The sequence below is a fragment of the Ovis aries genome, chromosome 15 (assembly GCF_016772045.2).
Source record: "Ovis aries strain OAR_USU_Benz2616 breed Rambouillet chromosome 15, ARS-UI_Ramb_v3.0, whole genome shotgun sequence".
Taxonomy (NCBI): Eukaryota; Metazoa; Chordata; class Mammalia; order Artiodactyla; family Bovidae; genus Ovis; species Ovis aries.
In genome coordinates, this window is record NC_056068.1 from 19,923,707 (window position 1) to 19,944,869 (window position 21,163).

The 21,163-nt window shown below is 43.1% G+C and overlaps 1 protein-coding gene across 1 annotated transcript in view; it reads right to left on the minus strand.

Annotated features, from left to right (window-relative positions):
• Positions 1-12,767: 12,767 nt before the first annotated feature.
• The window catches only part of RDX (radixin), a 98,561-nt gene continuing 90,165 nt past the window's right edge, over positions 12,768-21,163 (minus strand). Inside the window, exon 15 of the mRNA XM_015100904.3 lies at positions 12,768-12,834. Within this exon, the coding sequence (XP_014956390.1) occupies positions 12,768-12,834 (67 nt within the window). The remainder of the gene's footprint in view (positions 12,835-21,163) is intronic.

Genomic DNA, 21,163 nt, shown 5'->3' on the forward strand with positions numbered 1-21,163 from the left:
CGGTGGTTTGTTTTTGTTTCATGAAGAAACTGACATGCAGCAGCACAGAAGCCCTCTAAGTACAGGCGTCCTCCCCTCGCCCCACGGCCCGCCCGCCCGCCTGCCTGCCTGCCGCGCTGAGGAGACACGTCCTCTAGCGTCAGCACACATTCAGTATCAGTGTGTGTTAGAGCTGTGATTAATTCATATGACAATCAGAATTAAATGCCAAAGACAACTAGTCAGGCCTACCTTATGGTTCTAATAATGTTCCATCATTGATTAACTTAGGCTGTCTGTGGCTTTGCCTTGAGGCTTATCACCTCTTGTGAATCTTTGTTGTAAAGGTCTTTCTGCATCTCTACTTGATGAATCAAGTTTAGTACCTTACTAATGCTGCCCCCAATGGCACCCCCCTCCAGTACTCTTGCCTGGAAACTCCCATGGATGGAGGAGCCTGGTAGGCTGCAGTCCATGGGGTGGCACAGAGTCGGACACGACTTCACTTTCACTTTCACTTTTCACTTTCATGCATTGGAGAAGAAAATGGCAACCCACTCCAGTGTTCTTGCCTGGAGAATCCCAGGGACGGCGGAGCCTGGTGGGCTGCTGTCTATGGGGTCGCACAGAGTCGGACACGACTGAAGCGACTTAGCAGCAATGCTGCCCCCGGTAGGTTCACTTCACTTCTTTTGTGACCTCCTAGGAATTTTTCATTTCAGATAGCAGATTTCTTTTACCCATCATTGCTTTTCAGACTTTTGCTTTTCTTATTTTTTTTTCCTAAAGTTGCTATTTGCCATTGTTAAATATACTCTCCCCGCCCCCCCCCCCCACCCGCCACTTAAACTTTTTAACTAGGATCTTATGTATTTAGGTAACTTGTCTCAGCTTTGTCAGCAAAGCTGATTTTTCATGTTAAACTATGGTTGGCAGAGAACTGAGCAAATCCACAGTATGGGGTGGGAGAGTCTGAGCTGAGGATCTCAGAGAGTGTTAGACTACAGTGCTGGCTGGGGCTAGTAGTTCATTTCTCCTCCACCTAGAACTTTTGTCTAAAGAGAAAAGATTCATACACACTGACGAATCAATTAATGTTCCAGAAGAGGAGATTGTAAAAAGAAACTAACTTATTCTAAACAAAATACCTCCAGTTGGCCCTCTCATTAGTTAGGGTATGTACTTAACATCATTTATCCTCAGCTTCAGATGCTGTTTTTAAATTAATGATGTTCATTTGGTGTTTTAAGCCTTATTACAAGCATTTTTTTTTTAAGTCTTTCAGTGTTTTAAAGGTTTTCTTTTAAGATCTTTTACCTTTTTAAAAATGTATTTCTGTGTTAAGAGTACAGCCTTTGGAGGCAATATCTTGCCGCATACATCCTACAGGTAGAGACGGGCACATTACAGAGGTAATAATGTCCCAAACCCTAGGCTTGTTTAGAGTAAATGAGTTAAACCCTCTGGACACGATGATCCATAGTGTGCATGTAATGACAACTATTGTTAGGTGAATGCGAGGTGCTTAAAAACAGTTGTTTCGGATGTTTTTATGAGAGCCTTCCTGTCTATCCATTCTGTTGCAGAAGAGCTGGACTCTCGTCATTAGTGTAATGAGTATTCCATGCCCTCCCCTTTGAAGAGTTCTTGGCACCCCATGTCCTTGCTATCCCTATGGGTGGCCCTTCCTGGCTTACAGATTTTGTATAGTATTTTAATGAGGAAATAAATGGAATAACAAAAATAACTAATAAAACAGAAAGCCTTCCAGAAGCTATAGTTCAGTAGGCTGTGGGCTGAGCGCCAGTTTCACTCCAGAACGTGAGGCTGGGCAGACTTGTCTGCCCCTCCCCCACTGACCTGTAGGAAGGGGATATTGGCCCTCCACCCATCAAAACCTACAAAGCCAGTCTGGACAGAGGAGCTGGTGCTTCTTGGTTTATAACTAACTGCTGCTCTTAAGGGCTTCCCTGGTGGCTCAGACAGTAAAGAATCCGCCTGCAATGTGGGATACCTGGGGGGTTCAATCCCTGGGTTGGGAAGATACCCTGGAGAAGGGAACAGGCTACCCACTCCAGTTGGAGAGAGAGGGCTGTGGGGAGACCACTCACATGTGAAGGTCTGGTACAATAAATAAAGTATAATCACACGAAACAGGCATTATCCCTATTTTAGAAATAAGACTGACTTTAAAGCACTTGCTCAAAAGCAAACACCTCTCTACATGCTTCCAAACTCCCTTTTTTCTTATTATTCTGCTGCAAGACAGTAATAGGAATGAACCCATGCTCATCCTAGGTGTGTTATTTTATTAAAGTCTAGTTCTGAGGAATGCTACACCTGTGGCATTGTGTAGCCACTGTACATTCTTAGACACGCTAACTTCTACGGGGGCAGGGCAAGACCTGGAAAACTTCACCAGAACTTCACTAGAGGCGCACCGTCCAGGCTGGTTCCTGTGGAGTCCTGAGGAGCCCGTCTCTTGTGTGGGTGGAAAGTTTCCCCAGAGAGTTGCTGGTCGGAGGCCTGTGAGGACGGGCCCTGGCCCAGCTGCTAGGCCCAGGGCCCAGGCCGCAGCCCTTCCGAAGAGCAAAATGGTTCTGTGGTGGCTGGAGGTGGTTTTACAGTCTGGACTCCCATCTCCACTCCGTGGCGGTCTTTGTAGGCCTCGAGAGGAAAAGGCAGTTCACTCATTTCTAATGTTTCCGGTCACACGCAGAGTCCCCCTCAGGCGTCTTTTTCAAAGCCCCATTTAGCTTTCAGATTCCTGCAAGGCCTTCAGAGCACACAGCAGCTTCTGCGTGAGGCAGCTGCCATTTGCATTTTCCATGCTTTCTGCCATTTGCATTTTCCATTTGCACAAATTCAGCATGAGATTAGAAATAGAAAAGTTAAATTCGTTGTCGAACAAATTCCCAGGAGAGCCAGATGAGGGACCAAATACGGTGCTGAAAGAAGGTAAATAAAACGTTGCGATGGGCTTCCGGCCCTCCCATCCCGCGGCCTCGGGTCTGGGCGGCCGGGCTGGGAGCGCCGGGCGGCCTCCGCCCTCGGGCCGCGAGCACCGGACAGTGGGGTCCAGGAAACTGGCCTTGTCGCCGCCACCTCGGCCTTCAAAGCTCTCCTCTCCCCCTCTACTCTAAAGATGTAATTCTCATTCATTTGAATAATTCTTTCAGACATGCCTTTGAAAAGATTAAGGGAGATGGCAAATACAATTTATGACCACATGAAATGCTATTGAGTAAACTCCAGAGGAGATTTATCGGTTTGCCATGTCTGTTACCAGATTAACAAATTCAGGACAAAGCACCTTTCGCAGTTGAAAAGGCGGCACATGGGAGGCGATCGGAGGGAAGTGAGGGTCCCAGTCCACGCTCAGCGGCATGGGCTGAGCGGAGCTCGCGAGGTGGGGAGCTGCAGGAGGGGCCTGAGGGGGCCCTGAGGCGCCCGCTGGCCCAGGGGCAGCTCGGGGACCGGGCCGCCAAGCCCAGGTTCCTCCCTGTCAGGGCGCAGAGCTTCACACCGCGCCGCCCCCCCCCCCCCACCCCAACCCCAGCCTTTCTTCCCGCTTCTGAGTCTCGCTGCAGAGGCGCTCTCTCAGCTCCGCCTCTCCACCACCCCAGCCAGAGTCGCCCGCGGCTGAGACTGCGGGGAAGAAGACAGCGACAGGCTTCCAGAGATCCGCCCCCCCCCCCATCTTTCTAACAATTTGCAGCCTTTGAATCCGCTTCCCAGATTGCGAGTGGGAAATGCCAAGTGGCTAAAGCAGAGGTTCACGGAACCTTTGAATCCAGCCACAGGCTCTTGTTTGGTGGTTAAGATACACAGTCATTTCAGGATCGACCTCTAGTGGCCTCATTCCCCGGGGGCTCCGGGGGTGGGGAGGAGACCCACCAGGGGTGTGGTTCCTAACTTGCAGCCCATCTTGCAGGTCTCTGTGTCCTTTGAAACAGGTAGCAGTGTCACCAGACTGCCTTCCTGAGCCTTCTTTGCTGAATGGGAGGCATAAGCACAATCTCCCCGTCTCTGCGTGGGGTCAAAGTGCACCACCTCCCCCTGTCACCACGGGCAAGCTCTGCCCACACAGCCCTCCCCTCTGATCGATCCAACATTTGGGGGGGCTAACTGTATCATCCCAGGGGAAAAGAAATGGTTTTGAGAGGCATCGGCTCTTTCAGATTGTAAAGCAAAACCTTGTTGTTCACAGTAATACTCTGCCAAGGGCCTGGGGCAAAGCGGAGACCCAACAGCAAGGAGAGCTGGGTGGAGGGTCCAGCCTCTCTCTGGCCAGGGGAACAGACAGCCTGTGGGAGACGGTGTGGTTCTGGGGTGGCGGGCACAGCAGCAACTTTTTTTTCTTCTTTTATCAAAGGAGAACCATACATGTCTTGGATTCTGTTTTTAAATCAGTACTTCAGGCTGCTGTATGGCTAGAATTGATTCCTCTCATGTTTTACTCGGAACAGAAATGAGCATAATCCACAACCATTTGTTGCTGCCCAAGACTGTGGACTAGAAGAGGACACTCATCTGGGAGAATTCCTCATACAGACCAAGAATGTTTTCTGGCCCCAGCTGAGTGAAGGGCACCCAGCTGACTCAGACAGCCTCCAGAACATTTAGTTCTGGAGTTTGACAAAACCAGTAAACAGAACTCCTCTCTGTTCAGTGCCCCTGAGCCTGTATGTGTGGTCCCCAGTCGTGGGCCCCACCCTTGACCCAAGAATCAGACACCCTAGGTGGGGGGCGGGTAGGGGGGACATCTGTGGTTTCACAAACCCTCCAGATGATACTGATGCTCATAAAGTTGAAAGTAAAACCACTGAGTGAAACTGAGAATTACAGCAAAACAGTAAGCAGGTGAAACTCACAAGATCACCTTCATCTGGGCTTGTGCCTAAGGCAACTGGGCTCCCTAATGTGTGTGTCAGTTTCTCAGTCGTGTCCGACTCTTTGCGACCCCATGGACTGTAGCCCGCCAGGCTCCTCTGTCTATGGAATTCTCCAGGCAAGAATACTGGACTGGGCTGTCATTTCCTTTCCCAGGGGATCTTCTCCACCCAGGGATCGAATCCAGGTCTCCTGCATTGCAGGCAGATTCTACTACTGAATCCCAAATTTGACAGACACCTGTCTCGTGCAGGAGCCCAGGCCTGCCTCATTGGAAGTAGGGCATGGAGGAGTCAAGATGGCGTGTGCTTCCTGGAGACAGAGAACAGGAGTGGGGACACGACTCCTCTGCAAACTCACCACTCAAGCGGCCTGTCCCACTTGCCTGGAAAGGAAGGAGGGGGCCAGCGGAGGCCAAGGGGGCAGAGGCGCTGTGCTAGAGCAGTTGTGTCTGTGCCAGGTGAAGGTCAGGCTGCCCACCGGTGCGTTCCTTAGTGACTGGGAGTTATCAGCGTTTCTCCCTTTGGGTGGCTATGCTCTGACAGCTTGGCTTGACCAGGACTGAAGTCCAGCAGTTCACAAGGGCCTTGACGCTCTTCACGGCATCGCTGCCTCTGTTGGTATGAGCAGTTCCTGAAGAAAAGGGGCTTCTTGTGCTGAGGCTTCAACTCCCCACCCATCAGTCCCAGGGCCCAGTGTAGACTGCAGCCTCTCTGCCCCTGCAGAAGAAAGCTCACGACGAGGTACAACCAGTTTCCTCTCCCACAGGAAGTGAGAGCCGAGTATGTTGTTTCCTCAGACGGGGTTTGACAAAGGTGGTGCTTTGAGCTTGTTATCTTCATGCATTTCTTATAACCTGAAAATGAGCGAGCTTCAAACTCTCCTTAACGCCCAGCTGCCCACCTGTGCCTCCCCCATGGCCAAAGGAGGCTAACTCCCTTCCTAACCCAAAGAACAGAAAGGGTCTTAGACATTTAGTCCAAATGTCTCATTTTCTGGCAGACGCATCCAAGGCCAAGGGCACTGTAGGGACCTGTCCAGGGTCTTCACCATGACCCACGCCTAGGTTTGACACCCACAGGCTGAAAATCCGCAACCCTCCCCATCTCCACGAACAAGCTGGTGAGCAGCTGGTTATATGGCATTATCTATAATTGTGTTTATCTCTTATAGTCACACTATAACAGAGGTGACTGATCATTCATCCTGTCTCTTTTCTGGTATTTCCCCCTGTATCAGCAGTCACAGCCAGACCAATCTCTGTGTGGAAAGATCTGATGGTAGCACATGGGAATTTGCTGCAGTAGCAGCAGCCCACGCTGCGCCTCCTTTCCCTATTGACCTCAAGCCTCGGGGTCTCCGATGGATCTATTAAAAGGTGAAAGTAAGAACATACCTGGCTGACTGTTTGGGTTGTTACCTGATCAGTGGTTCAAAGGCCCCACCAGGTGACTTCCTCAAGTGTTTCAGACTGCATTGTTCTAACACATAACAGCAGTCTCTCAAGTGCTGCCTGAGAACCCCGGCCGCAGGATCCCAGATTCGGGCTCCACTGCACCCCCAGGCCCTAAGGCCGAATGCTTCTACACCACCTGCCGCTCGTCATCAAGGAGTGGCCTGGGAAACCGCAGTGTGATAAGAAACCACACAAAGTATGTGATTATCTTTCAAGTTATAAAAAATGCCTGATAAAGCAAAGACTTCAAATTAACTATGAGACCAGTCTGGGAACAAATATTTCTTGAAAGTTGACAAACGGCATAACAAAAAAGTTGTTTCCTATGTGTCCCCTTTGGAAGGGCACAGTTTCTAAAACAACCAGACTGACTTAGTGCCCTTGGAAAACCTCAGGGACAGATTCAATATCATGCTGGCATACTTTGTGTGGTTTTTCTGAAAGTCTTTAAGAGATAATTCTGTGCCTGGCCAGTGAGCACCTGTCACATAACTGAAGCACAATACATTCTTCAAGGATGAAGAGTGGCTATTGAAAAAGGCGACTCCTGTTGCAACCTGTTACCCAATCCTCTAAGCTTCAGTCCTCAGACATTCAAGCCACTTTGCAGTGTCAGGAATAGTGCCACCTAGTGAATTAATAATGTGGCTTCACGTCCCAGCTCTGCCACCATACCCCTCAGCCTTCTTTCTCAAACACTGGCTGACTCCAAGCTGACACTTTGTGAAATGAGAGAAGATGAGAATCTGAGACGGGACAGGCAAGCCCGCTGGCCAGTAGGGCAGTTCCTCGAGAATGTGGTAATCACTGCCCACCATCAGTGTGCAGAATCAAGCAGAAACTAGTGCCCCAGGCTGATGTTAGAATATATTTATTGCTACGTTTATGTACAGTTATACAAACAGCCAGGAATGAAAGAGAGTGTTGCAACAATTTTTCCAGATTCCACAGATGTGTGCCAGGAAACAGAGCTATATACCACTGAGTCTGCTCTTGGTTCAAAGCCCAAAATGTCACATACATTTTTTTTTATGGAAAGTTCTTAGAAATCCTCTCAGCTTATTCCTCCTTACAAGCTAGTCATGCAGAAAAAAGTGGATTCTCAGAAGCCTATGCCTTCAGGCATCTGTTGTGAGGATGGAGCCTTGAAGACAGGATGCTGGCTTAGGACCTTCGGGTGCAGTGCAGAGCTCGACTGTCCTGGCCCAGCTCTCTAAGCTCTGTCCTTAGGAAAGACAATCGAGAAGGGGGAGGAGAGAGACAGAAGAGCAAGAAAAGGGAAGCCAACAGTTGACAGGTGTGGAAAGAACCACCAACAAGAGCCCTGACTGAGGGAACACTTGTCCATTGGGCTCCAGCTGAGATTCTGGACTTTGGGGGAGAGAGACATTCAAATCATCAGGCATATCTTGGTATGACCTTATCCTAAAACTTGCCATGTGTCAAATGCCAGGGACCTGCATGAAGACACAGAAAATGAACAGGAAAATTAGGCAAGAGAGAAGAAAACAAAACTTTTATATATCACCATAATACGGTTGAAAAGGGCACCACCCTGAACACCTTTCTGGTGACACGTAGCCAAGACTGAGTTTACTATTTAATTATGAAGGGGGAAGGAATGCCACAGAGGAAACACAATGATGTACACACTGCAACAAAACAAAGGTGGTTCCACAGACTCTACACTCTGACCTCGGCCTTGCTTGAATTACTTTTGGTTCTCAGAAGGAATCTAACATGATAGATCTTGCAGTGTTCAGATCCAGAATCTTGATGCAGATATGAGATCATGGTATAAACAAACTCCCCTTCACGTCACAGTCTGATAAGCCTTTGTGTGTGAATCACAAGAGAAGTAGCTGAGCCGCTCGTGAGACAGATGTGCCCAAAGGATCAGTCCCTTTATTTTCACCAGTTCTGTCTTACCCATCTCAGGCCACTCCCTCTCCCCCACCACCAGGGGTCCAGGAAAGGTCATCAGATCAGGTCTAACACAGCCTCCTAAACGAAAATCAGCCTAGCACCTCAGAGAAATGACAAGGCCTAAAGGTTGAGAACAAGAAGCCTGGGGGTCTGAATGCACCGGACAACCAGAGGCCTCTGGGGCTGATTCATGACTCAGATCCAGCCTGTCACCCAAAGCTGTAGGTGTTCTATCGCTGAAGACATCTGCCAGCTATAGTTCATTGGTCCATGGCTATCCATGTCATGTCTAATTCCTCGCCATCATAATCCCTGGTGACCACTCAATCACAAAGAGGGTGAGGATTCTGATACAGAATCCCCAAAACCTGTCAGAAGTCCCTGTCTTTTTCCTTGGGTCAATAACACTATAATCAGCCAAGAAGGGGCCCAGCCGTTCTGAGGCGGACAACTATGTGACTTTTCAAGCTGAAGGATATGCTGATTGCCAGCTCCCTTGATCCTTTAATAAATCTGTCTTTGGACAATTCAAAATGTCTGTCATTTGCAGAAACTTTCTTTTCGTATGTCCGACAGCAATAGCAGAGTTAAACTCACTCAAAGGATTCACTCTAAAAAGCAAAAACATAAATGCGAGCAAAGCAATGAGGAAAAATTGCAAAACATCAGGCAAATTTCAGTTGGAAGGATTTTGCTGGTGTTGTTGCTCAGTCGCTCAGTCATGTCTGACTCTTTGCGACCCCATGGACTGCAGCATGGCAGACTTCCTTGTCCTTCACCATGTCCCAGAGCTTGTTCAGACTCACGTCCATTGAGTCAGTGATGCCATCCAACCATCTCATCCTGTCATCCTCTTCTCCTCCCGCCTTCAATCTTTCCCAGCAACAGGGTCTTTTCTAATGAGTCGGCTTTTCGCATCAGGTGGCCAAAGTATTGAAGCTTCAGCTTTAGCATCAGTCCTTCCAATGAATACTCAGGGTTGATTTCCTTTAGGATTGACTAGTTTGATCTCCTTGCAGTCCAAGGGACCCTCAAGAGTCTTTTCCAACACCACAGTTCAAAAGCATCAATTCTTTGGCACTCAGCCTTCTTTATGGTCCAACTCTCAACATCCACACATGTCTACTGGAAGCACCATAGCTTTGACTAGATGGACCTTTGTCAGCAAAGTAATGTCTCTGCTTTTTAATATGTTGTCTAGGCCTGTCATAGCTTTTCTTTCAAAGAGCAAGCATCTTTTAATTTCATGGCTGCAATCACCATTCCCAGTGATTTTGGAACCCAAGAAAATAAGGTCTCTCACTGTTTCCATTGTTTCCTCATCTATTTGCCATGAAGTGATGGGACCGGATGCCATGATCTTTGTTTTTTTAATGTTGAGTTTCAAGCCAGCTTTTTTACTCTCCTCTTTCACCTGCATTAAGAAGCTCTTTAGTTCCTCTTCACTTTCTACTGTAAGGGTGGTGTCATCTGCTTATCTGAGGTTATTGACATTTGTCCCTGCAATCTTGATTCCAGCTTGTGCTTCAAGAAGCCCAGCATTTCTCATGATACACTCTGCACATAAGTTAAATAAGAAGGGTGACAATAATTAGCCTTAATGTATGCCTTTCCCAATTTTGAACCAGTCCATTGTTACATGTTCAGTTCTAACTGTTGCTTCTTGACCTGCATTCAGGTTTTGCAGGAGGCAAGTAAGGTGGTCTGGTAGTCCCATCTTTTAAGAATTTTCCAGTTTGTTGTGATCCACAGTCAAAGGCTTTAGCTTAGTCAATGAAGCAGAAGTAGATGTTTTTCTGGAATTCTTTGGCTTTTTCTGTGATCCACCAAATGTTGTTAATTTGATCTCGAGTTCCTCTGCCTTTTCTAAATCCAGCTTGAACATCTGGAAGTTCTTGGTTCACGTACTATTGAAGCTTAGTTTGGAGAATTTGAGCATTACTTTGCTAGCATGTGATATGAGTGCAATTGTGTGGTAGTTTGAATATTTCCTGGCATTGGCCTTCTTTGGGATTGGAATGAAAACTGACCTTTTCCAGTTCTGTGGCCACTGCTGAGTTTTCCAAATTTGCTGGCATAATGAATGCAGCACTTTCACAGAATCATCTTTTAGGATTTGATATAGCGCAACTGAATTTCCATCACCTTTGCTAGCTTTGTTTGTAGTAATGCTTCCCAAAGCCCATCTGAGTTTGCACTCCAGGATTTTTGGCTCTAGGTGAGTGATCACACCATTGTGGTTATCTGGGTCATTAATATCTTTTTTGTATAGTTCTTCTGTGTATTCTTGTCACCTCTTCTTAATATCTTCTGCTTCAGTTAGGCCCACACCATTTCTGTCTTTTATCGAGCCCATCTTTGCTTGAAATGTTCCCTTGGTATCGCTAATTTTCTTGAAGAGATCTCTAGTCTTTCCCATTCTGTTGTTTTCTTCTATGTCTTTGCATTGTTCACTTAAGAAGGCTTTCTTATCTCTCCTTGCTATTCTTTGGAACTCTGCATTCAGGTGGGTATACCTTTCCTTTTCTCCTTTGCCTGTCACATCTCTTATTTTTCAACTATGTGTAAGACCTTCTCAAGACAACCATTTTGCCTTTTTGCATTTCTTTTTCTTGGGGATGGTTTTGATCACTGCCTCTTGTACAGTGTTATGAACCTCTGCCCATAGTTCTTCAGGCATGTATCAGATCTAATCCCTTGAATCTATTTCTTACTTCCACCGTATAACTGTAATGGATTTGATTTAGGTCATACCTGAATGGCCTAGTGGTTTTTCCTACTTTCTTCAATTTAAGTCTGGATTTTGCAATAAGAAGTTCATGATCTGAGCCACAGTCAGTTCCCAGTCTTGTTTTTGCTGACTGTATAGAGCTTCTCCATCTTTGATTAGAAAGAATATAATCAATCTGATTTCAGTATTGAACATCTGGTAATATCCATGTGTAGAGTCATCTCTTGTGTTGTTGGAAGAGGGTGTTTGCTATGACCAGTGTGTTCTCTTGGCAAAACTGTTAGCTTTTTCCTTGCTTCATTTTTTACTCCAAGGCCAAACTTGCCTGTTATTCCAGGTATCTCTTGACTTCCTACTTTCCAAAATGGAAAAGAGTTACATAAATGCCTGCATTGGAATTAATGGCTTAAAGAAGAATAGCTAAGAACAATATTATTTGTGGCAATCTGGATTATTCAGAACAAGTTTTAACCAAGGATTTTAGCTCTAATATCAGGAATAAGATTAACTAGATTCTATGGAGTCACAAACAGCTACATGCCTTTCAAATCAAGCCCTTCGAGTGGATTTCAAAACAATGAAAATATTTTGCGGATGTCATGGAATGTCAGAGATTCAGTGAATGACCTTAAACTCAATTCATAGCAATCCAGAAGTCAAGGTAATTAAAAAGAATGAAATAATGCCATTTGCAGCAACATGGATGGAACTAGAGATATCATACCAAACAAAATAGGTTAGAAAGACAAATACCATACGATATCACTTACATTTGAAATCTAAATATGACACAAATCTATGAAACAGAAACAGACTCACAGACATAGAGAACACACTTGTGATTGCCAAAGGGGAGTAAGAGTTGGGAAGGGAAGTATTGGGAGTTTGGGATTAGAAAATTAATAAATATCAAGGTCAAACAAGCAAATCATTTCTAAAAATTATCCAGGCTAAGTGAAAATAAATCACCATTTGTTTAATGTCACATAAAAAGAATCTAAAAAATAAGTTATTCCACGTCTTAAAGTATTGTCTCAAATATATTCTCTCTGAGTTTTGTGTGTAGAATTTGGGGAGGTTTAAGCAGCAAGTTGGGGTGGGGGGCTCAAATGTACCACTGAAGATCTATAAGATAAACTGTTCTGCTGTCGTTTTATTTAGAAATGGGATGAGTCGAAACATAACTCTGAAATAATTTCTTATGGTAATCACGTTGATCAATGATTTTTAAATATTTCCAAATTGCAATCAATGCACAATACTAATCTGGTTTATGAACCAATTCTGGAATTCTTCTACTTAATATATAGGTATGACACTTCATTTTTAAGTATATCTGGACATTTTTTCAAATAAGAAAAAAAAATCCTTCCAACAGCACACAAATATTGTGTGAGCTGGCACAGTGTTACTCTACATCAAGAAGGCTCTTTCACAAAGTAAGAGCATGTCTAATCACCTCATGAAGATTACAGCTAAAATCTCACTGTAGTAAACTCTATCTGACCTCAATGTTCTTGATTGGCAAAGAGCTGAAGAGAGACAAACAGCTGAGAAAGAATCTAGAGTGGGTGAGATTAGGTGCTGCACAGGGAGGGCTGGCTCGGGGTCAACTCTTTTGACTGGCATTTCACTAGACTAAAAGCTTGGGTCTGTGGATGCAGATTCAGGTTTTATGGGGTCCTGCCAGCATTTCTGAAGTGGCGAGGGTGTGGCAGGTCTACTGGGAATCTGTTACCAGTTGTACTTACCCAGTGAGGCAGAGAGCCTTCTTCCTAACTGTTACATTTGTTTTATACTGCTTTGGCAAGAACGCATCTGGAACAATGCATACAGTTTGGGTCCCCACCTTTTAAAAGAGACATAGAAAGGTTAGAAAGCATTTCAGCAAAACAACACAGAAGGAAGCCAACGCTGTAGTACAGAAGCCAGAAGCACCCTTGTCCCCTGCATTCTGTAGAGCCGTCTAGGTAACCAAATTGCCAAAGCAATCTCTTTCCTAATCTTTAACCTCTAACTTTTCTTTTTCAATCACTTTTGAATCTCCACAATTATTACAATGCGAAAATAAGAATAACTTTAAATCTCCTTTTTAAAGAGATGCTAGAATTCTCATAGTTGCAGCCATTCCGCACAAGCTAGTCTTAGTCTTATGACCAGGGAGAATGGAAAATATTGTTTACCGTATTTTCTATGCTTGAGGGTTAAGCAACTGGAAACACAGTTACTGATAGTCTCTATCTTATAAGTGGGTTATTTATCAAAAGGGCAGCTGTGGTGGGCTGTCTCCCATGGAAACCATGTTATGGATGACTAGTTTGGTTTCCAAGCAGTTTAATGCATGAGTCTTTGTAGTAAAATATAGTAGAACTCTCAAACTTGGATAAAGGAACACAGAAACAATGAAACAAAGGAGTTTTACAATTTATTCTTTATAGTGAACTTTGATGTTAAATAGGCAGAATTAATTAGAGGGTGACTAAGTAGTATTTGAAATTTAAGAACACTTTACAGAAAATTTTAAGTATTTTCAAAGACTTGGAAGGTTAGCAGAGCTGGCACTTTATTGTATCAAATGTCAGTCTACAATTGTATTGCTGTATATTTCCCCCTAGTAATCAGCACTGTTCTCATCATTCTTAACAATGAGGTAGATTTATAGTACCCATAAAGGAACAAAATGGGAGAGAAGGAAAAGGAAGGAAAAGAGAATGATTTTCATGAGTATACTGAAAAAAATTTTCGTAAGAGCAAGAGAAAGGAGGATTGGGGAGTAAAGTGAATAAATATTATGGTATAAGAAAGAAAATAAAAATAAATGAGGAGTTACAGTTATAACCACGCATGCAGTTGCCTGAGAGGTGAAGAGTATCAGAAATGTTGAAAGCTCGCCAGCAGGGGGCACCATAAAACTAAAAGGCCTCTAAGAAAAACAGCAACTCTTGATGGGGATGGGGGCTGTGAGTGAGAGATACAGACACATCAGCGAGGCAGATATTCACAATACAAGTGATTCTGTTCATGGAGTGCCAAGCCATAGGTTAGGACGTAAACCATACTGTTATCCCGAGAATGAAATTTGGTTTAATATTAGAAAAATCTACTAATTCAATATGCTAACAAACAAGCACACACACATATTATCTCAAAATACAAAGAAATTGCATTTGATAAATTTTAAGTATCCTTTTTATGTAAGAAAAACTCTTGGCAAAATAGGCATACACATATAAAGAAGTTTCATTAACCTGATAAAGGTCATCTACCAAAACAGCAAACATATGTCATGGCAAATGTTAGAAGGATCTTTTTAAATCAGAAATGAGGTGCACATATGTTCTACATTGTACCAAAAGCTTTAGTCAAATCAAGCTGGTAGATAAGGAAAAGAAGTTATAAGGATTGAGAAGACAGACTGAGAATGGTATTAACTGCAGAAGAGGCCTATTTATGCAGAAAGCCTGAAAGGCTTCAGAAATTATAAGAAATAGTAAGAATTGAGCAAGATTCTTAAATATAAGATCAGAGAACAAAAATCAACTTCATTTTTATATACCAGCCACAAATAGCTTTAAAATGTAACACCTAAAAAGATACTAAAAATAAGATGCTTAATAATAAGTCTAACAAAAGAAATACATGATCTTAATGGAAAATTTAAACTTTACCAAAAAGTATTAAGGACATAAATAAATGCAGAGATGTTACATATTCATGACTAGGAATAGTTAAGTACTGTATAGATGTAATTTTCTCCAAATTATTAACATATTTCCAACAAAAAGGCTTTTTCCCCATAGTATTTAAGTGAAGTGAAGTGAAGTGACTCAGTCGTGTCCGACTCTTTGCGACCCCATGGACTGTAGCCTACCAGGCTCCTCTGTCCATGGGATTTTCCAGGCAAGAGTACTGGAGTGGGTTGCCATTTCCTTCTCCACCATAGTATTTAATTCTAAAATTTATGTAGAACAATAAGAAAGGGTCAAAACTAGTCACAACTACCAAAACAAGGTGGAGAAACTTTTAAAGAAAACAGGCAAAAAAGGCTATTTCAAAGGAGACATGAAAAGTCCATAAATTTAAGAAAAATTCTGAACTATATTAGTAATCAAGAAAATGCAAACTAAAAGCACATTTTAAACCTTTAAAACTGGCAAAAAGTTAAAAATCTAGTGATAGCAAGTGTGTTCAAGTCAGTGTGGATATATTCTTCCTTTGAAACATAAGTTGATGCTTCCATAGAAAAGTTGAACCGATCAATTCCCCTCCATAGGTGCAGATACTGTTGCTTACATTACTAGGAAACATGTTCAAGAAGATTTCAGGCTATATTGTAAAATAAAAAATACTAGAAACAATCCAAGTGGGCATCATCAAGAGAGTAGAAAAATTGTAGTGCATTCATGAGACAGACACCTTCAGAGCAGTGAAAATGAATGAACCGCAGCTGTGTTCATCAAAACAGATGTGCGTGTGTGTAATCAAAATTAGGTAAAATTCCTATGCATGCAAAAGAAGACATACTGTGGATACAAACAGTTAAAATTTAAAAAAAAAAAAGGTGATGTGATAGGGGAGGAATACAGAATCCCAAAGCAACTGGCAACGTACTATTTTAAAACCTGATGCCTGAGTATCTATTTTATATATATATATATATATATATATATATATATATATATATATACACTAAGAAAATGTACTGTATATAATATTTCTTTGTTCATATTTCTCCTAGGCACATTCCTTTCCCTAACCCTGTTGAAAAGCACTCTCTCGTTTGTGTTTAAAACTTTCAGAAATCGATGGAGGAAAAATACTATAATAGAGTTATAAATTTGGTTCCAATTATCTTTGATCTTTTAATCATTAGAATTTGAAGGTCTCAAACCCTCTAGGTAGAGAAAGAAGTCAGTAGCTACTCTGAGGACACTGAGTAAAAGAAGCAACTGTGTTAGTCTCACAAGGTCGCACACCCTCATTCTAAATAAGTGATTCTCCAAGTATGGTCCCAGAAAAGCAGCATCAGCCTCCTGGTTAAAGATCCAAGTTCTTGGGCCCCACATACACTTGCTGGCTCAGAAACTCTGGGAGGGAGAAGCCCTGCAAATCGGCATTTTAACAAAGTCTGCAGATGATTCTGATGCACCCAGTTTGAGAATCCCTGCTGGAAAATTTTCAAATTTATAAGGAAATCTCTTCATTATTACAAAATAAAACCCCTCTACCATGAACAAAACAATCTAGACAGCTAAGAAAGCTGTATCACTGGCCCTTGGAAGAATCTAATGGTTTTTAAAATCCTGTAATTCAGAGGTCAGCAAACTATGGTTCAAGGACCATTCAGCTCATCTACTTTTTTTGTTGTTGAGACCATGATTTAAAAGTCAAAAGAAGATGATTTCATGGCACATAAAAGTATAAAAAAGTCAGATTTCAGCGTCTGTGAATGAAGTTTTACTGGAAGGTAGCCAGGCTCCTTCACTCACATCACCTATGGCTGCTCTCGTGCCAGAACAGCGGGGCTGTGAGATGTGACAGAAAATGTCTGGCACACGAAGTTGAAAATATTTAATATCTTTACAGGAAAAGTTTGATGACTCCTACTTTTTTCAGTAATTACAGTCTATAACCTCAAAGCGCAATATAATCCTAGTGATTTTTCTCCGAAAAGTACAATTTTCCTTTTAATTCCACAGGCAAAAATCTAGTAGTTTAAAAGAATCCTTAGGAAAGTTAAATCAGATCCATTTTTTATCGACAAGGTAAAGCAAATAACCCACACAGAGCATCAGAAGAATGTTTTTAATTATGCTACTTTCTCTGTCTTCAAATATTCTAATAAGTGACCAAAGGAAAAACAAAAACAAAAACAGCTGGTGAATTTTAATGAAATATTCCATCACATTTAGCTCTGAAAATTAGCTTAAAAGTCTCCATAGGCATTTCAGGTGGCTCACTTAAAGTGTGAACTTGTCTCAAGGCTGCAGAGACTTGTTTCTCAGGCCTCATTCTGCAGCCGCCTTCCTCCGTGGCTCTTCTTTGGCTGAAACTCTCTAGGCAATCTGATCCTCAGTCTCTTGAATTTTTTTCTAGACCAAGTTCACTACTTATTACTGAAGTCCTGCTCACCAAATTCCAGAAATATATTTTATTTAACATCTATTAACTAGCTGAAAAGGCCTGTTTCTAGCCATAACCATCTTCATCTCAAATTTTATTTTCCACTAGATTTCTAAGATTCCTTGAGCACAGACCCACTTGATTTTGAGAGCTTTAACACTCAATAAAAATAAAAGGATGTTTTCTTACCCTCACAAGAATAAATCACATATTTCAACTTAAAAATCTTTAAGCTATACTCACCTTTTCTTGAAAATGAGAGCACTAAACTCTTCACAGGTTGGCATTACTAGCCCACGCGAGAATAAGTCTGATCTCTACTTTGATGGGGTTTGGTCTCCAGGTCAGTGTTACTCTGTATTCAGTATAATATTTAGAGCATTCTTCTTTGCCCTCTAATGAATTCATTCAAGTTATGTAGACAGGAAAATCCTCCAAAGGACAGTCATGTGAAAATGTCTCGACTGGAAACTTAACCTTTTATAGTTTTAAAAAGCAGGGGAAGGGTGACCTTCAATTCAAAGAAACCCATACCCACGGCACACTCTGCCATTATAGTGGCCTTTGGGCAAGTTTTGTGTGTGTGTTAGCCACTCAGTCTTGTCTGACTCCTTGGGACCCCATGGACTGTAGCTCGCCAGGCTCCCCTCTCCATGGAAATCTCCAGGCAAGAATACTGGAGTGGGTTGCCATTCCCTTCTCCAGGGGATCTTCCCAACCCAGGGATTGAACCCGGGTCTCCTGTGGGTTTACTGTCTGAACCACCAGGGAAGCAGGTTACTGAAGTCTGAAATGGGACAGTGCACCTACCTTCAAGGGCGCCTACAGCATTGATGGTATCCTTGTACAGATTAGGAAAGGGTGTCCGTCCCTCCAGGCACGTGGTCCCAAGGTGCATGCTTGCCTGGCACACACTAAATTTGCACATCTGTCCCTCCACTTTTGCCCTGTGCTTCTGTGGGCTCCTTGAGATCTGGCTCCTTTCCAAAACTTCATCTCACAGATAACTCTCCCTCAGGCTCACTTAGCTTTGGAGATACTGCCCTCTTTCCTGTTCCTTGAACCAGTTGAAGCCCTTTCTTGCCTCAAGTTCTTTGCACATGCTTTTCTCTCCCCTTGGAATGCTTTAAAGCAAAGCTTATAAAGCAGTGTCCAGTGGGCCACTTTTGGAGGACAGACACATTGTTTGGCTTGCAAAATGTTTTCTAAATGTTTTGAAATAAATGACATGCAAACTTTAGGAGATTTCACATAAAATTACATTTCTACTTAAATGTTTAAAGCATTACTCTTTGGACACTTTTTTTAAAAAGGTGTCTGCTGGCTTATCCTGGAGAATCAGAAGAGGCAGCGGCACTGAGGGTGCTGCTTTGAGGAGCTGAGCCCTCTGGACAGGCGTGGATGATTCCCCATCAGGCCCAGTGTGCTCATTTGATCCTTCTGGGCATTTACATTTACTGTCTTGATTTACTTTAAAATCTTTTTTTATATGCCACTTCCTCTCAGAGACTTCTTCCGACCTTTCTACCCTAATTATCATATTTTTCCCAACTCACTCCCTTGTTCCTTTCAAAATATTAATATAGATCTGTTGCTTTCATAGGTCAAAGATGGCTGAATATTGTCAATTTTTCATGACCCAATCTAATACAATTTACAAATTTTAAATTATTCTGCATGTGTGTTTCATGTTTTACCATAGAAAGTAAGCCCATTGATAAGGATCTAGTCTTTTTCACTATTATATTCTTGGTGACTAGTATGTACATAGTACCTGGAAGGTACCAGGCACTAAAATATTCAGGTGAATAAATGCAAGGGCTCCTCCAAAAAAGTTCCTTAGTAGCTCCAGAACATACATAAAAGCCATCTTAACCTGTCCTCAGGTCCCTAGAAGTAACCCAAGTGAACTTTCCTAACCCACAGCCCAAGGCAGTTCTACTGTCTAGCCCCTCCTCAACTCTAGAGCTGGCTTTAGTCCCAGACTTCATCAGCCTCTGCTTACACAGCTGACGCCCCTGGTTTTAGCATTGGAAATTACTCTTAAGGTACAATTTTTTCCTTAACCCATGGGTAAACCAGCCTTGAGAATACCACTGGACATCCACATTCCATGGGGTCACAAGCAGTCGGACAGAAATTAGCGACTGAACAAACAGGTAGTTTCAGCATACCCCTTGTCTGGAGGTTTTTGCACACATAACGCCTGCTATCTGGATGGCCCTCCTAGCTTTGCCTCTCACCCCAAACCACAGACTAACTCATCCTGAAAGACTTGGTTTAGGAATCATCTCCTCCAGGGAGCCTTCCACCAAGATTAGATGCCTTCCTTCTAGGCTCCCAGAATTCATCCACCCCATTTAATAAAAATACACACACATATATACGGAAATATAAAAATATATGTATAGTACATTGGATAGTAAGTGCTACATAGAGAAGTAGTTAAAAGACATAGGTACGGAATACTGGGGCAAAGTGCAATTTTAAATAGGGTGGTAAAGGGAAGGCCACACTGAGGTGACCTTGAAGCAAAATCCTGGAAGTGGTAAGGAAGTGCATCGTAAAAATATCTGGGGGGAAAAAGTCATTCTGGACCGAGGTAAACAGGAGCAACTGGCTAGTTTAGAAGATAACACTGAAGCCAGTTGACCTCAACTCAGTGAGAACAGGGAAATCAGCAGATGAGGTCTGAGAGTGACAAGCGATCACATCCTGGGCTCTGAATGGCCTCTGAGAGGGATATTGCTTTCACTGAGATGGAAAAGGTCTGGGGGTTATTTGGGCGTAAGTGACAGGATCTGACTTACCTTTCCAAGGCTACTGTCTTCACAGACTGTAGAAGAGCAAGAGAGGACTCCAGAAAGCCCATCAGAAGGCTCCAACACCACTACAAGCAATCCTGGTCTGTGGGACGGGCTGACAGCTGTGGAGGGTGTATGAATGGTTATTTTTAAAATGTATTTTTGAATGTTGGGCCGACAGGTTGGTGATTAGATTGGGTGTGGATTAAGAGAAGAAAAGAAGAATCGCATTACAGTCAAGGTTTGGGCCAGATCCACTGAAAGGAGGGCCGGGGAAGCAGAAGGCTAAGGCAGTAACGAGTGGGCGGGGGGAGGAGGAGGGAGACCTCAAATTTGGTTTGAGGTAACAAGTTTGAGATGCCTATTAGATATCAAAGTGGAAATATCAGGTAAATAGTTAGACACACATGTCTGGAGCACAAGGGAGAGGGTTTCGGCTAGAGATTTGTTTTCAGCATACAGATGGTATCTCAAGCAACAACAGGGCATGAGGTCACTAAGATAGCCAAGTACTGAAGACAGGGCAGGCCTGGGCCCTGGTACACTCCAGCATTCAGAGGTTGAGGTTCCCTGAACCTCACTTATTCAAACACACACATTATTTTCTAGCAGTAGATCACAAACTTCATGCTCAGGACAAACCGTCTATTTTATCTCTACAGACTTAGTACAGGGCCTGGCACACACTCAATAAACTTATGCTGAGCAATACCTTGTTCATGGGGTTACAAAGAGTTGGACATGACTGAGCAACTGAACTGAACTGAACCTTCTAAAGAGAATCACAAAGTCCTTAAAAGGCAAACAGAAGACAGAAAAAAATAGAACCCATAGGACCGAGGGAGGTACAAATACTAATACAACACTGACAGATGAACAAAAAATATTATGAAAAACAAAAATGGCATAATAAATGCCTTTAATATACCAGGCTGCAAACAAAATATTCCATGTATAGTATTACAGTCAATGCTCATAGTCAGTAGTACTCCCATTTAACAGATGGAGAAACTGAGGCTCAAAATGGCTGAGTGGCTGTAATACAAACCCTGATGAAATTCACTACATTGTGCTGCTTCCCATCTATCTATTTCAGACACTCTAAGTGCCAAGCAGACTGCCTGTTTATCTAACCTGATCTGGACTGATAACATCTGGATCTATGTATCTACTGTAAAAAAACAAAACTGCTGCTGAAAAAGTAAGAGAATCTGGGAAAGAATCCTGCACCCCTAGAAAGGGGATAACCAT